General features: G+C 44.8%; 1 protein-coding gene and 1 long non-coding RNA gene across 11 annotated transcripts in view; one reads left to right on the top strand and one right to left on the bottom strand.

Moving 5' to 3' along the window:
* The window catches only part of LOC308182609, a 40,719-nt gene extending 36,833 nt beyond the window's left edge, over positions 1 to 3,886 (top strand). Inside the window, exon 3 of the long non-coding RNA XR_013941933.1 lies at positions 3,758 to 3,886. This is a non-coding gene — a long non-coding RNA (uncharacterized lncRNA). The remainder of the gene's footprint in view (positions 1 to 3,757) is intronic.
* ARHGAP32 (Rho GTPase activating protein 32) overlaps positions 1 to 17,736 on the bottom strand; it is a 262,127-nt gene that overhangs the window by 11,838 nt on the left and 232,553 nt on the right. For all 10 annotated transcript variants that reach the window (XM_080567501.1, XM_080567509.1, XM_080567507.1 and 7 more), the window contains 7 exons: positions 11,901 to 12,003; positions 8,649 to 8,793; positions 7,880 to 7,962; positions 5,202 to 5,309; positions 3,785 to 3,930; positions 1,191 to 1,392; positions 258 to 403 (listed from right to left, as the gene is read on the bottom strand). In XM_080567501.1, coding sequence (XP_080423627.1) covers positions 258 to 403; positions 1,191 to 1,392; positions 3,785 to 3,930; positions 5,202 to 5,309; positions 7,880 to 7,962; positions 8,649 to 8,793; positions 11,901 to 12,003 — 933 coding nt within the window. The remainder of the gene's footprint in view (positions 1 to 257; positions 404 to 1,190; positions 1,393 to 3,784; positions 3,931 to 5,201; positions 5,310 to 7,879; positions 7,963 to 8,648; positions 8,794 to 11,900; positions 12,004 to 17,736) is intronic.

The raw sequence follows: 17,736 nt of genomic DNA, 5'->3' as shown, positions 1-17,736 counted from the left end.
GAAGGAAATATTCTGAGACTTTTTATAGTGGTGCCCATTTAATGTTCTTAAAAAGCTACTCTGAGAAACGCATTTAAGGGGAGTGCTCTAGCATGTCGAATTCATGAGCTAATGCGAGATCCCTTTAGGAAAGACAGCATTCAACTCAAGATGTTATGCATGGCTTGAACACTAGAAGGAGATAAAAGCACACTGTAAACATGAATTCTGCGTTGCCGAAAAACCTTGTTTTTTGAAAAATGGATTTACACCCTTACCTGCCAGGGCTATGGCTTTCATTTCTGAGGGCTCACTGGGATTGCGCTGTAGTTTGCGTTTGGACACAGAGGACGATTTTCCCAAGTTGAAGAAGGAACGCCAACTGCCAACTGGCGACTTCTTCATTTTATTGGGTGGTCTTTTTCTGAAGTGAGAAAACGGAACAAATCGTGTATGTCGGGGTGATGGGGAACTGCATTTAGTTCTTGCTAACAGTTGTTTGTTATTAACAATACCTTGTTTCTGGTGAAAGAAAGCTTAGAAACGCAGTCTCTTAAATAGTTGAGGATGTTTTCACTCTTATAGCTCAGCCCTAAAGTTTTGCTGGGTAAATTCCACCGAACTATGCAAAGCAGATGCAATGCAGGTGAGCAAAGGCTCCATACTTGTACAACATGGCAACTAAGGAATGACTTTTCTTTAGCTAGCTGGTATAACTGTTCTCTGAGGAACTGTGTAGTCACAAAAGGTATTAAAGAGCCTCTCTTATGCTGTAAAATCATGTTTGCCTCCTCCCACTGCCATGTTTAATTTCTACTGCCATCAAGTCTGTCCAGCAGCTCCACTTTGAGGACAACCAAAGCTTGTTTCAGGCATGTGGTCCTGAAATCTGGAAAACCCCAGTGTTTCTAGGTATTCACCCTGTTCACATTTCTGTGCGTGTGGCTAGTATGGGCATGGATATGCATCAACACGGCTCTGTACATTTAGTGATAGCCCTGTTGAAAAGGAAGAAATGGCACAGAAGTTGCTGGGCTAACCTAAGCCCATTGGACAACTGTACTTCAGTTGAATCCTCATGAAGTCCAAAGCGGGTGGAAAATTGGCTACAATACTTTATGCATGATTACTGTAAGTCAGTTTCGACAAGTTTTTGATGTAATCAAAATAAACCAGTTATGACACATGCTGGAAAGGAAACTCTTCTCTACCTTTCAGATGGAAAGTCTATGACTGTGTGGAATTTCCCCTGTAGAGCTGCAGGGCCTTCTCCTACTTCAATGTATCTGCTGTCTGCCACGATGGGAGAGTTGATCTGGGCTTGTGTCCGTGCCTGTGCCTCCTCCAGTGTGAGCAGCTTTGTGGAAGGAGAGGATACCAACAGAGACTTGGGCCGTGATAAAGAACTGTGCCCTGAAAGGGAAAACCAGGGACAAGAGGGAGAATCAGAAAACAGCAGTACAGACATCATAGCTCTGGGAGAACTGTTGCATTTTTCTAAGATTTTGTTGTTCTGGCCTCTGAAAGATGTGGTCAAAATAACCATTTTGTCAGAGGTATGTTTATGAGAAAGGAAATACTCTTAATTGAGAGCAGCTTACTGTATTTAAACAAAAAAACAAAACGGGGATGGACACGGAAGCAAGCAGGTTAGAAACCTTCTGTGTTGACATACTTTTTAAGTGATCTTCATCTGCATGCTAAACTCCATAATGATAGTGACAGCTTTCTTCTATAAAGTTTGTTTTTAGTCATTCCCAGATTCCAGCAACAGGAAATGCCATGTGTGACTTCAGTTGCTACAGACTTATGTGCAGGTGGACATAGTGAATTGAATCGAGCTGTGTGTTTTGCTCTCGGTCTTTTTACAGCTTGTGTTTGTTTTTGGAGATAAAAATTTAAACTTTTGTAAAAGTAGTTGATGTTGCTTCCTGCTGCTAGGATCTGTTAAGCCAGTTTGTGATGTGGCGGAGTGCTACAGAGGAGCGCAGGGAGTCTGCTGTAAGAGCTGTCTTTCATTTGCCATTGTTTATTGTGCCATTATTTATACGGTTATCCTCACATGAGTAAGAGGTGTGGGAGGGAAGTATATCATCCCTTCACATCCACATCCTGGTTGGACCCATTCCTACTACTATTCCTTTAGCTTCACAGCTCCTTGGTAGTGTGCACTTTACCCAGTTTGTTAGCTGTAAATGCTACCCTGGGTGAAGTTTGGGCCAAACAGGTACATAGAGCTCCAGCTGCCTTCAAACTGGACTTCCCTGGAATGTCTTAAAGCAGGCTTGGGAATACCACTCTAACCTCTTGTAGGCTGGTACAGATAAGATGCTGTGCTCAAAGAGGGGCTCCTGGAAACACTGAAGAGAATGCTGCCTTGCCATGGCACAGTATTCCTGAGCGTAGCTGGTATGCTGTGAAACAGCCTGACTCTTTCCCCCCCTAGTTTTGTGGCAAAGTACACAATGTGAATGCCCAAGTCATTAAACAATTAGCCGAATTTATATGCTCTGTTCTAAGCCTGGATAATCATTTGGCTTGGATTCTTAGCATGTTCATCTTCCCCTGGCAGAGCTCAGCCTGCTATGGGCTGTTAGCCAAGCTCAGCTCTGGATCCTACTGACGTAAAAATTGTCTTCCAGTAGGAATGAAAGTTGGACTTACAAAAACTGTGCTGTCCTAAGTAGAATCACAGAATCATAGAATGGTTTGGGTTGGAAGGGGCCTTCAAGTTCCTCTAATTCCAACCCCCTGCCATGGGCAGGGACACCTTCCACCAGACCAGGTTGACTTTCTGGGCTGCCAAGTAGAGGTAGGGCTCGTATAAAAACAGGGAGCAGCAACCATTCTGGAACAGCAGCTACCCGTACTCCACAGGTGGTAAAGTAACTGCACGGACTGTACAAATTTCATTGGAAGGGCAGGTTATCAAAGCAGACGGAACAGACTTAATGCTGCTTTGGAATAGCAATAGCTTGTGCTCTCATTTATTCTTCTAACACACAGAATGGTACAACTCCATTCGTTTCCAATGGAACGGGTACACTTAAGGTCTTAGCAGTTACTCGAGCAAATTTGTACGCTCCAGGGATAAATGACGCTTCAGATGCTCCAGGGTTGGGCACAAACATGTCACAGTTCATTCCGCATCCTAAAGCCACAAATCTGCAATGTAATTAGGGAACTGGGCAACAGCTGTAGGGCCAATGCAGTCTTTGCCATGTAGCTGGACAGCCCTGCTAATTAACCCATATAGACTATATTAATTAACCTATATAAACTATGCAGAAGAAATAATCAGGATAGCGGGTGTCAAAATATTCCACGTTAAGAGCAAGACTTTTGTTTCATAGTGTCAATGCTAATGAATACCAAGAACTTTCTTTAAATCAGCTGATTTCTATTTACATTCTAAGATGCTGGTGAAGATCATGTATTGGGTTGTACTACAAGGTAGCTCGAATGGAAAAGCATGCAAGAGCATTGATGACATAGTGGTTTTAAAAGGAAGGTGTGCAGGCAGGACAGACTTAAGTGATTCCCTATGGTTTTTCAATGCATAAGAGTATCAGCCAAACATTCACATGTATGCTCCTGTAGAGCATCCTTGGCTTCTAAGAAAGGTACTGATAGCAATTTCAAAAACTAGGCCGTATTTGCCAGGTTCTAATATCATAACCTTGTAAATCTGTCCTCTCTCTGATAGTAAAAACATATTTCTAAAGTCCTGGAGGAGGCTCAGATTTTCATTAAGCGTCTGCTACTGTTTTTGATCAAGGTAAAGCTAATGGAGGAAGTCACGCACCTGCTCCATCTCGTATGACTGAGCTGAGTTTGGAACTGAAGAGGACGTCCACGTGATTCAAGATGAATTCCACAACTACTGACTGGATTCGCACCTCCATGAAAGCAGCTGTTCCACTGAAGCAGGCAGACTCGATCTGCTTTGATCTGAAGAAAAGGAAGATTAAATAAAATGCAAACAGCCAGAAGACTGTGGAAGATATGCTCCCCTTGGGTAAGGCTTCGTCACGTGTTGAACTGTTGTGCCACATTGCTCGGGCAGACAAGACTTTAGGGGCAGTTAAGAGATAAATCTCGTCAAAGCATTATACGAATGGTCATACTGACTGCAGTGATTTACATCCAGGTTTTGGTTTCAGGTTGGAGTCCTACTGAAACAGGCGAGAGGAACAATGGGTCAAGAAGGAAAGAAAGCACGTGGCAGGTCCAGATTGAGGTAAGCATTGCATATACAAAGTGGGGAGCTTTCCTTTAACTTCTTTCTAGAAACAGTGAATGGCAGCAGTTTAATGCAGTGACACTGTAGAAAGCTCAGCATGGTCTTCTGCATCGTTTTTCCTCTAGCAGGGAATGTCTCCAACTGGTCCTGCCCAGCAAGTACCCCAATATTCACAACAGCAAATTCAAACAAGAAATCTTTTGACTGCTTGTGGGCGAATTGCCATAAAGGAGAAAATAGCTTTCCCTCATTAACTGCACACAGGGGAATCTCTGACTCGGATTTCTCAGGTTGGTAGCAAAGCAGTCCAGAAATCAATACAATAGAAGCCAGGGTGATTTTTTTGTCTTTGTTTTAAAGCACAATTTTTAAAATTACACCATTAATTTTAAAATACCCTATTAGGCACATTCAAAACAAATTTTAGGAGACATTTATCCAAGATCATTTCCATAAGTCTGAATTTTTGCAGCCAAAAGCTGTCAAATTAGACTCCGGAGATTTCTGCAGTGGGAAATCAGTGATGCCACTAAACACATTTTCCTGGATGATCAAGGACACACTAGGCTCACCTAACCAGGAGAGGAGAAATTATCATCTAGAAAGAGTTCTGGGGGTGAGAACAGACTAGGCTCATTCCTTGCTAATGCTTAACTGTGGTCAGTGGAGCTGCAGTGCAGCGAGAGAGAGCAATACTGGGGTATTCTCTCACGGTGTGTCAATGCAGTTCCACTGACAACAGCAGAGCTATTAACATCACTTTCAGAAGCTTGCCAGCTGGTCTCAACCCCCTGCTCAGAATAATTTCCTATTAAAAATCTTACAGGAGAAGAGCACATTGGATGGAAAAAAAGGAAAATCTTTTTCTAGGCTGCTGAAAGTTATGATTTTCTGGACAACTGATATCTATCTTTTATTTTTGTAAATACAAAAACTTACATAAGCCTTGTATTTGAATGGGAAAAAAAAAAAAAGTTACCTTAAGAGGTTTGGAGCCCAGACAATTGCCAAGTTCTTAGTGTGCATATTTGTGATGGAGCAGTAATCAGCTAGACGAGCTAAGTGTCTCATTAAGAACTCCAGTGTCCTGGAAAACAAGAGATAGGCAAATGTTCAGCCCCAATGAGCAAGCCATGCTGCAAGTTACAAAACAAACCCCAGTTCATTATCTTCTTTAGCTTTGGGAGCTCACCAAAAAAAAAAAAAAGTTGTACAACGTACAGTAAGAAGGATGGTAAAGTTGTCTTCAGCAAATAATTACATAGGGGTGGGGTGAGAGGGAGTCTCTCCTGATTTGTCCCGGGGTAAAGGAAAAGACTGTCCAAGCATCTGCCCTCAGCCAAATGACTGGACCCAGCAAAAACCGAGGTGGATGGGAGTATGTTAAATGCCACCAGCACAGCAGGATCTAGAAGCAGAGCACCCTGGAGCTTCATAGCACTTGGTGGCTTTATTATAACATTGTGAAACAGAAATACAGTCCTTACGCTGTATTTGGGACATAGTGCAATGCTCATCAGAGAGTTAGAAGAAAGGACTTTGAATATAAACCTCCTGGTAAAGAGAAGACTACTTGTTTACACAGCTCGGGATTTTGAAAACAAGCAAATTTTATCTGAATTCTACTTAGGAAATGAGTGCCTACAGCTTCCTTATACACATATAAGAGGTACACAGCAGATACAAGGTTAAGCTTCACAGGACTTCTGTTCAGGTAAAAATAAAGACTGTGTTTTAGATCAAACGCTGCTGCTATCACGACATGGGGAAGATAAGGAAGGGCCCAGCTCCATTCCTTCCAGCCAGCGCAGGGGGCGGCAATGCGAATGCTGCTGCCGCCTCCTCAGTGCTGACGCTCAGCGACAGCCCGGCTGGCACCCGTCTCTCTGTGCCCCCTTCACCGAACGGCAGCAGGGGCCCAAAACTTCTCAGGTGGGAAGGGCGCGAAGCTCAGACGGGTGTTTCTGGGTGGACACAAAGCAGGCATCTCCAGCAACCTGCACAGCCCTGCTGCACCTCAAACACTGCCTACCTGCATGGAAATTCTCACGGAAGGGGAGCAGAACAACAAACTGTCTTTCTGTCCTTCTTCAAGCAACCCTGAGGAATTGAGGTGAGCTAAGGCAGAGCCCAGCAGTACAGCAGCAGCAGGGGGAGTGCATGGCACACAGCTGCCGGCTGGGTCGCTGCGCTGCTGCCTGTCCCGGGCACGGGCACCCCTAAGGGATGCGCCCGGGGCTCCCCTGAGAGCCATCTTAGGGAAAAGGTGGAAAGCACCAGAGAAAACTTGACAAAGGAGACTTTGGTTTTGATACAGTCTTCTTCAAGGCCCTGCTCCCTTAATTAACATGAATAAATTATTATAATTAGTTTCAATGCTAATTAATTACCAGACCTTATACTTAAGTCCCATATGTTAGTCAATGCTATTTAATTACGCATGACCATACATTATAATCAAAGCTAATTACAATACATTGTTTATTAATATTTAATAAGGATGGCCTAAATTATATAATCCCATTATAATCAAATGATACTCACCATACATAATAATAATTAATATTATTTAAATGTTGGTTGATATGCATTATAATTAGTTATCAATACCAATCACCACACACTGTTGTATTTATTTAAGACTAAATGCCATACAATAGTTATTAATATTTAAATAGCAATGTATTGTTTTATTTATACCAATCAATACATTGTCATTGGTCAAGGCTAACTGCAGTAATTATTAATATCATTTAAATAGTCATTAATATTATATTTTGGTATTAATACCAATCACCATACTTCGTAGTATGAAGACATTTACCATACACTGCAATAGTTATTAATACTGGTTAAATGAACATTAATATATATATAATATGATGATTAAAGACTGTCATGCACAACAAAATAGTTATGAATACTAATTAGTGTGTTTTAATATAATGCATATAATTTAGCATGTTATTCTAATAAGCTTGTACTGTTTAAATAATCAACACAGTATAGTTTTATTTCCAAAAGATCACTGTTAGCATTTGCTAGTTACTATCATTGCTATTATAGTTAAATATTAAATAGATAAAACTTTACTAAGCGCTGCCTTGCCATACTGCAAGCAACCACTCCAGAATACAACACTATCCCATCCATCATCCAAGCTGCCCGACCGTGCTCGTATGTCCTGCTGCTGCTCCTCGTGTATTGACATGTTCAGCACTGGCCTGCAGCTAAAAACTATTTGGGGCAGGGGGAGGATGCTTACGGCCAAAATACACTTGAACAACTTAAACCAAAGTCCTGAAGCAATTTTTTGGTGTTCACATTTCACTGTCTTTACTGCTATTCCGAGAGAGGGTATTGTGCTCCCTCAATAAGAACATTTCCTTAATGATATCAGCCACTTGTGCCATAACGAGCTTGTATTTGCCTCCTATACATACTTTCCAGAGGAAGTCAAATAAGACGATGTAAAGTATATGGTGTTTGTCTGGTAATGATCTAATTAAAATATAAATCAACTTTATGTAGCCATAAACCATTTTAATATATACAGGCATAATGCAGCTATCTTGAGAGGCAAGACTGGAATCGCACCATTACACTCTTGAAATGCTAGCAATGCCGAGCTATAACCAGACTGAAGGCTGTACTAACCTGTAGTGAGGCGGGGGGAGCTGCTGGATGACATCATGGATTTTAACCAACCGTTCTTCATCTGTAGCAGCAGAGACTGCATCCTGGAATAGCACAGTCAATGATTGAGATACGAATAAGGCCAGATACCTGACACAGGGTCTTGAACTAAGTGGACAACGCACTATTCTCTAGTGCTGAGACAGAATTTGTTGAGCCTCTCAACCTTCCAAGAGGCATCCGTCTCTGGGGACAGACTGGCACGCAGCTAATGCAATAAAGGGCAAGTGATTCAAGCTCTGGGCCAGTTTGTAGCTTGATTGTACAGCGCGATTCCTTGCAGTGGGCATTCAGTTCCAAGTAGCATTTGCTTCTAATCCCATTCCTGTTAGATAAATCACTGGGGAATGGCAGAAGATAGGGGAATTCTTGCAAGCATTGTTAATACCCAAATAACCTTTACTGGGGCCCCCGGAGTGGCATCAATATGGTGTAGGATGTGACACAAAGGCACAAGTGAATAAACCTAATGGGGCAACAGAAAAAGGCTCCCAAACCTGGGGCCTTGTTGCACCCACCTTTTGAAGGGGCAGGATGCTAACACAGCAGGTGGGCATTTGGTGTGCAGCATGAGCTGTATTGGTGTTAGGCTGGTGGTTTTACAGACACACACTTTGGGTGTCTATAAAAACACCAGCTTAAAACAGATTTAAGGCAAAGGAAAGTGCGTGGATGTGCAGATAACAGGTCATGCTGCGAGGTTAAGTGAAAGACGTTGCCTTGTACTCACTGAGAACTTCTCGTAGAGCTGATATGTCAGCAGGGGGTTCGGGAGCTCCCGAAAGTACAGTTTGCAGAGGGAACCCACGCAGTGAATGTCCTGGATGTATGTATCCTTGGTTAGGTCAGGAATCTGCTCGGAGTCAAACTCATGGCTGGAGATGAATACACAAAAGTGGGCAGAGGGAGGTTGGCAAAGAAGAAAGAAAATAAAAAACAACACAAATTACTGTCAAGCAAAGCAAGGGTTTCCTGATTTACGGGACAAAACAATCACTTAGTCACCAAAGCCCCCCCAAGCCATGCTTGTGCTGCTACTAGATTGTTTTTTTTTCCAAAATGAGACTTTTTTTTTTGGTATGGCCTTTTTCAGTTAGTTTATAATCTAAGCCTACAATTTAATCTACAATCACTTTTCCTGTAACAGAGCCTTTCACAAAATCTCCAGAGCATGTTTTCCAAGACCACGGAGGCAATCTGACTGTTCAGCTCCCGAGGGCCATGACGGGGAGCTGCCTGGAGGAAGAGTCCCCACGGGTCAGAATGAAAGCTGCTGTCCCTTTGCATTTCAGAGGCCTGGAAACTGAAATGATAAAGCAGCGCTGAACAGCAGCACCATTGGCACTGCTGCACGTGGAAACTACTGTGTGCAGAAATTCCTTGGGTCCAAGCTGGTGAGCCGAGCACGCCTCTGCTACGGGGTGAAAAGAGCCAGCAACCACATGAAGACAAACCCCGAGCATTCCCTTGGTTTTCAGAGAGAGGAAAACCAAAATCACAAACATCTATGAAATAAAAGCTGAGCTTAGAAGGCCAAGAGCTGGCTTGCTGCTCGGATATGCGCACGGAGATTGCTGTTTCAAATTAGCAGGCCAGATCTGCAGGGGCTGGCATGGCCACAGGGAGCTACGAGAACATGGCTGCTTTTGCTGGAGCTCAGTTTCCCTGCCATCCTCGTTAAGCTGTAAACCCAACAACTTATCATCAACATGGGGAGTCACCCTGTCTGCGCTACAACCACAGCAATGGCAGGGGCTTGCTGGCAACAGCCCCCGCCTCCCCCTAGTCCAGGCCAGACAATTTGTAACGCAAGATAAAACGCGACTTAGGCACAGTTCAAAGGCCGAGCTTGCCCCTCTCGATCAAGTGTTCATCCCTTACGAGACGAGGAAGGAGCTCCTTTCGCCTGGACGCGAAGGCTGTGTGAGGGAAGCCAGTTCACAGTGCCGGTGAGAAGGGGAAGAGGGGTCGACTTCTTCAGACAAGGTGAACAGTCCGCCCCAGCTCCTCATCCCAACAACAGCACAGAAGAAATCAAGGTTTCTGTTTTCCCCAGCCGATGGATTCGCTGTAGCCACACTCCTCAGCGCTCAGCATACGCAGCTCCCACAGGCACGTTCTGACTCATCCCTTACTCACACTTGGAAGAGAAACTTGTTTCCTGCGCTTGGCTCCGCAGAAGAAGAGAGAGCTCAGAAGAGCCATCAGGGAAAGGCACCAACCCGCCCAAACAAACAAACCGAGCCTCGATGGACACTCTCTGGCCATCTCCTGCCCTACTCCAGCACTCTGCTGCTCCAGCACACCTTCCCAAGGAAGAAATCCCATGCCATGTTAGAGACCTACCCCTGCAGAAGCAGAATATGGAGTGAAGAAAGGGAAGCCTTACATGCAGTCTTCTTTCTCTGACTATATAGAGAACAACTCATTTCTTTTGACCCTTAAGGTAGATTTTTTTAGTAGCATACAACTTCACAGCATCTCAGAAAAAGCCAGAGCCAAGTACAGGGATGCCCACACCAACCCGACACTCGTTCTGCTTTGTCTACCGGCCAAATAAAGGCAGCTACTGTGCTACTAAAGAGCCAGCCTCTGTCCTGGAGTGAATCTCTCACGTGGAATAAAATTCTCTTAACTTTCTGTCCAACTGAAAAAAAAACACCTTTAAAACCGGGAAATTCAGTTCTTCTATTAGAAACTTAACAACAATTGCTCACTTACAAGGTCACTGCAGAGCTAATTTTGACATAAGCTTAATGATCTGTTTATATAACTGGAAAGTCCAGCAATGCAACATGTCCTGCATTAATCAAACACTTATGAAAAATCTGTCATGAAATTTGACAGGGACAGTGCCTACAAGTTATGCCATGTACTTTCAGAAAATTGAAAAGTAGGCTATCGTTTTGTTCTCTGTACTGTACCAGGGTATTATGCAACTGAAGTTTTAGAAAAATGTTTTAAAGCACCTTTGGAATACATCAAAAAAGAAAATGGTTATAAAAGATGGACTAGGGCAGTGATTAGAAAGATGGTCCAGCACAAGTCAAAATGGGGAATTAAAGGGATATAACTGAAGCAAGGGCAAACATTTTATTCAGCCGACTCTGCTCTGGACAGCAGCTACAATCAGAGTCTTTGGAGCCTGCATATCAAAGGCTCAGGGAGTAGATTTTTGAAATTGAACTCGCTGTGATGAAAAACAGGCTTAAGCTGAACCAGAATAAGCCCATCCATACAAGGGTTTGTACAGTAACTGTACCGGCTCAAACCCGTCCATTTAACTTGGGAATAGCTGGTACAAAAAGGATATCCTTCATATGGAAAACACCCCTCTGCTGCCTCTGTGAGGCAGCGGGCCTACGATCAAAACTGGAATTAGTCACATCCCAGTAGGTTCTCTCAGGCCCTTCACAACAGAAGAATGCATACCAAATGATGGGAGGAAGAAACGGGGCCTCACAAAAGGATAAAGGGCACTCAGAGCGATAAGAACAGCTCTTGAGTGGGGACAACACACACCTAGCCTTCCTCCTCACAGCCACGCAGCAGGGCCATGCCACCCACCAAGAATTATGCAAGTACTTCTTCACATGTCGCTAATTAATTGCTAATATGCCAGAACTCCAAAGCAGCAAGGAGAAGTATCAGCTGCTCCAACGGGCTCCAGGAACAAGAGGAAACAGGAATGAAATTTGACAGCAGTGACACCACAGTCCCAGAGCCTTCCAATACCCTATCCTGAAGGAAAACTTCCCACAGAACAAAGTCTACCAAACAACCCTGCACACCCGTAAAAGAGAACTCCAAGGCAGTGGCAATCCCAGCACACCACCCTTGGAGCGCACACTGCACACACAGAGCTGCTGAGCAGCCAGCCCCGCAGCTGGTACGGGGCAGGCTCCTGAAAACACAGCCCCTGAATCCGGGGCACGCCTCGTTCCGCCTCTACAAGCAGGTTTATCAAACGCAGTGCTCCTACCGTAGTTTCTGGATGTTGGACGCGACCCCAGACAGACGATATATTCCATCCACAATGCCATGCTTCTCAATGAATTCAGTGCAGCTCTTGAGGACCTGGGGGACTAAAGAACAAGTGTCATTGGTTAGTTGAGCGTGTTATTAAAGTCCTTGTTCAGGCTGCGGTCTTGTCAGATCCCATAAACTAAGCCCAGCTGGGCTAGTGCTTTACTTCTTCCTTAGAGGAGAAAGCCTGTAAGAGTTTTAAGTGCAGGATTTGGGGAAGAAGCTGGACAGAAGTGCATTCTTTGCTTTAAAGAAATGCCAGGATATATGAATCAGGTTGGAAAAAGTCAATTCTGGTCAAGCAGAGATATTGCAGCTCCCATCACAGCTCCCACAAGAGCTGTGGTGTTAAATCTCATGTTCAGAAGAGCTATAAAACTGAGTCAATATGCTCTCTTTGGCCAAACGGCTTCGTTGTTTTCAGATCTATACGTGAATTGCTTGCATAGCTTGGTTTAAGCAAATACAAATGTTAAAGAGCTGCTACTTTCTGCACCAGGGACAGTGGAGTTTTTACAACTGATAATTTCTTCCCCAAAGCCTACCAGAGCGTGACTGGATTTAGACAGCTACACAACATACCACACTCACAGAAACATCAGATAGACCAGGTTATGACAGAATGGAAAAATAAGCCCAGAAGATATAATTAGGTGTCAAGTTAATATTCAAGCCACTTCACCAACCAATTCTTTCCAGTTGACTTCTCAGCCCCATGCAGCATCCACTGCCTGAGCTATCTGTCCATCCTTGTAGGCTTAAGGAACAGCAAATCATTTTATTTACCGTAGGGAGATAAAACTGCTCTGAGCACAGAAAGAAAATCAGGACTGAGCTCTTGTGAACATCAGCAAATCATCATGGAAAAGCTCACATCCTTGTGCACTCCTCTGTAAACCACCTTTTTGCCACAGCTCCTTTGATGATCGAGATTTATTCTTACATTAGATGCCAAGTCTGATCAATTTGCCACGTGGCACAGATTCTGAATAGGTCATGTGGCAAATCCCCTAACATCAAGCAGCAAATGCCATCTGCCAGTCAGTTTGACTAAGTGCTACCCAACTTGGATGCTCTGTGCTCTCCCCTCCCAGTCACTTCACGGCTTTTCTTTGGGCTTGCAGCAAACAGCCAAACACGCAGCTAGAGAAGAGCCATTTCAAATGGTTCCTGGGAGTCAGCCTCATCCTGGGTTAAGGACACGTCTGCTCCACACTCGAGCACAGGAGAGAACAAAACCTGCATAGCTGTGTGGCACATCAGTTGAGCAGGAGCAGCTATACTAGACGAGCCCCTGCAGCCGAGATGCCCAAATATACCAAGAGGCTGTCAATACTCAGCCGGTCAGACTCTAGTTTCTCTAGCACTAGGCATTTACAGCATCTCACACTGTTTTCCAAAGCACGCTGCAGACTTTGGGGCACGCAGAGCCCTTGTACACCGAGCAATGGCATAGAAAAAGCGCTGGAAACCAAGCGCTGCTTTTTTAGGGAAAGAAAACCATCAGAGGTGATTACCTTCTTCTCCTCTCCCCTGTAGATGGAATGGAAATTTTAACTTCCACTACTGCAGCCAAAGGCTTTTACAGAAGGAAACCTCAGCATCCGCTCTGAAGAAAGGCACCTCTTGCAGCCTTGGGAGCTCGGAGCCGCACCACACTGCTGGCATTAGGAATCGGCCAGACAGCATGCACAGCTAGGCATCTGAGCCAGGATAAGCAACAACTCCTTGCTGCCGAGCGAATACACATTTGGAGAGCATGTTGGTAAAATGTGCATCAGTCATCCACAATACCGTAAGCTAAATGTCTTGAGAACAGAGCAGGCGGAACAGATGGCCCTAAATCCTAATACAGTTTCAAAAAACATTTTTAGAGGACAACACTTACCCCTTTACGCAAAAAGATTCAACACCTCTTCAAGAAGAAAGTTTTAACGCTTGAAGTGGATAGGGTAGGAATTACATCATACTCAAGCGGCTGCCAAAGGGGCTGCCTACGTATTGCACCGCACCGAAGTGTTAGGAGCGAGTGCGACCCAGGTATAAATGGATGCAGAAACCCAGAGGTGAGAACAGCCCCACCCCTTGCAGTGAACACAAAGGACAGCCTTCAGGCGCAGACACGGTCAGTGCTTTCTTTTCTTGTGTGAGGAAAGAGAGCACCCTAGATGGCAAGACACACTGGAGTAATGCTCATTTTGGTTTCCCTGAGAACCGGGCAGGACTGCGCGAGATGTCCGCACGTATCTCTCTTCCCACCACCACCCATTAAGAAAGGTGAGAGGTCACAAATCTGTGATCAGTGAGCTAAGTGAGGATGCTGGGCTCAGCACCGAGTCAGCCACGCATTTCCTTCTGCTAACAGCTCGACTGCCAGGGTCACAAAGGACTGGGCAAGGAGGTAAGGTTTTAAAGCGTCGTGGTGAGACCTGCTGATGTGTGGCTGCAAAGCCCAAAGATTTCAGTGGTTGATACTGGAGTCTGAATGGGCACCCCATGAAATCAGCAGCGCCCTCTGAAATAAATAAATAAATAAGCAAGTAATAGCACGTTCCCTGCCCACCTAATTCCTACCAGGGAGGCTGCTAACATCTGAGAGGGGTGATGCACACACGGCACAGGGGGAGCCTGCACAGGCAGCCCCCCCGTTTCTCTGCACACCCTGAGCACGGCCAGGACACCTGCCTGCGCGCCCTAATTGAAGGCTGTGCCACAGGGAACAAATCTGCACGTTTCCAAGGCCTTATCCTGCTGGGGTTTATCTAGCTGTGTCAACAAACAGCACGGTAAGAATGGTATTTGTGCACCGGTTCTTCGGAGCAGCTACCTGTTGTGACAACGTGAATCGGGTCAAGGGAGCACGGAGGGGAGCAGTGGGCTGCAGCAACAGCAGCGTGCTTCCTAAACCACTCCTCTGTCACGGACGGGCCTGGGCACAGTTAGAAAAATTAATATATGCTGAAAAAAATCTAGCAGGCTTGTTCTATGCATTTCCTAATCTGGTTGCCAGGACGATCTGTTCTTTAAGCTAAATATATCATGCCAGCGCCACAGATATTTTTGGGGGAATGCTGCACGGTTGGAGAAGTGACTGAAATACAAGAAGGGCCATAATTACACTTGAAGGCCCTTTGCTGGAATGGTGATTTGATTTTACTCATTTTTGAACAAAGACGACGCCTGACACATGTGTTTAATCTCCCCCTCCCCTTTGAATGCTAAGCCCCTTAGCTACATATACATCAGCACACGTTTACGTGTGTGCATGCAGGGCACAGTGCCTGTTACCACCCGCACGGAACAGCAGGGCGACAGCACAGGCTAAAGCTTGGGATCGTGACTGTGAAGTGCACCAAGACCACCACCTATGGTTGTGACTTCTCCAGGTACCTACAGCTACCTTTACATAAACCTGCGTCCCCTGCCGCGGAGGTGAACTTACTGGTGTTCAGGTCCTGACTTTGGCTCCTGGATCCCAAAGCAGTCACCAGATCTGAATCAGAAAGCTATGTCACAGCCGCATCCCAGGGGGAAACTATCAGGGATTTCTCCTCATACGCTGTAGCATCTACACTATAATGCTATTAATATTAGCCAATTACTATATTTTCCTGCAATTCTAATGACCAGAGTTGGTGACCCAGGTGGCTTGCAGTAACTGCTGTGAAGGTCCACCACGCTCAGCACCCCATTTCTGACAACTGCCCCAAGCAGGTCACTTGAGGAAAGACCAGAACAAGGGCAGGGCACCTTGCACATTATATTCCTCCACTCCCCAATAACCCACTGCTCAGGAAACTTGTGGGCCCAGCACTGGTGTCTGTCTTTATTAAAGCCAGCACAGCCCCTTCCAGATCCACGTTCCCAGGCAAATAACAGAAGTACTAATACCGGCTGTTGGGTTTACTCCTGTTCTGAGCTGTACCATCTCCATCCACTGGCTCCAGATAACTTCTCTGCTGTGAAGACATGGACTCAGCTGCAGCCTGCTAAAATCCACTGGCAGGTGCCACTTTTGAACACCTACCTCTTCATGAGAATCCGAGCACCGTACACATCCCCCATTCCAAAATCCATCACCTCCTTCCCATCCCTCACCCCCTTCCCTTCAGTATCTCAGACAGCAGGTAGTGCCAGGCTGGAGATGTGGATGCGTCAACAAAGTGGACCCTGGCACATCTGATCACCATAGCAGCTAAAGGAATTTTTTCAACTTGTTCCTGAGTCTCTCTCAGCTGGTTTGAAAGGTTTATTGCATCTCCTAGGGCTCGTTAACTGGTTAATTCTTTCCCATTAAGAGGAAGCAGAAGTTTTATGGTTTTCATTCTGAAGACCATTTTGATTCATCCTGAAATCAGTCACATTTCCTCTCCTATCAACTTGCTTTTATTTTTTCCCTTTTAATCTTTTGTAATGGTCCCTCCCTGGGTTTTGGGAGGCTTATTTATTTATTTTTTTTAATTTTTTTAAAGTACGTTACTGGAATCAGAACTATTTGTTCAGGCTGGGGAATGAGGCCTCCCATCAAGCTCCCCTCTAGCAGCGTCGTTTTCACAATATTACAGCAATAAGGTGAACTGCCACATAAGCCAGGCCTTTCGGCTGGTTAATGGACCACGGCATGCTGAAATGCAGCTGCTCAGCTGAATTCCACACATAGCAAACAAATGCGGAAAGCTGAACCTGCCGCCCAACGGCAGTACAAAATAAACTGTCCTGAGCGCCACACCGAGCCACCTAAGCAAAAGAAATAGCCATGAATATCAAGTACCCATAAAGATAATTAGGAAGAATATGAAAAAGAATAGAACCGAGTGCAGGAATGTAACAGCAGGTTAAAGGCTACATTTTGAGCCACAGGAATATAAATTTGAACAATCAGCTACAAGGATGACGCTTAGATGGGAGACAGCTCACTCTTAGTTGTCCAGGCTGCCTCTATAAACAGCGAGGAAAGTCAGGTACCCGCAGCAGATAACGTGCCCCGGGAACATGTGGTGCAATATAGGATGGTGTGGATTGTTTTAGGGATGTGCCCATTTCTTGAAACTTTGTGACTAGCTGAGACTTGGACAACTTCTAGACATCTGGAATTAGCCAAACAGATCCTGTCTCCCTTACCATATAAACACAAAGTTACATAAGAACCTAGCAATGAATGTCCTCATCCAAGGAAGTACTGCTGCTTTTAACCCAATCATTCTTCCTCCTATTCTTAGCTCAATTTTTCAAAGAAACTTCCAAGAATTTCCTTAAAAAAATACAGTAAAAAACTCTAATAATTCAGACTGTAACTTTTCTCAGAGCCTCATTTCAAACTACTCAGTTCTGGAACTCTTCCCTCCGCCTTACAGTGAAAGTTACGCAGGAAATTCTTGTAAAACAGCACGAGACAGAGAGGTTATGGACTTTGTTTTCTTGCCCTGGCCTGTAAGGAACACCCTCTGCAGGAAGGCGCTCTGCCACCCAGGGAATCACCTGCACGTGCCATTTGGTAAGCATGCAGACCCCACCATGCCCTGCGTGTTCAGAAAAACAACAACGAACTTGGAAAGATTCTCTTCTCCGGACATTTGGCTCCTTCCTAAATCTGTGTCCTTAAGTTTGAATCAGCAGGATTAAGAGAGAAGAACGAGACCAAAGAGTGAACTTCCTCTGAGATGCTCTCTTCCTGATTTTCAAGAAGTGTGACCCACATTAAAATGATTTATACTGTTGAGGAGTTGGGTAAAGTCCAAACCAGCTACCACAAGCTGCACTATTTCCTGATAACGTGCAGCGCTTTTATTTGA

Source organism: Anser brachyrhynchus, assembly GCF_964034855.1.
Source record: "Anser brachyrhynchus genome assembly, chromosome: 25".
In the NCBI taxonomy this organism is placed as follows: domain Eukaryota; kingdom Metazoa; phylum Chordata; class Aves; order Anseriformes; family Anatidae; genus Anser; species Anser brachyrhynchus.
Note: the sequence above shows the minus strand (reverse complement) of the source record. Positions and strands in the feature narration are given on the sequence as shown.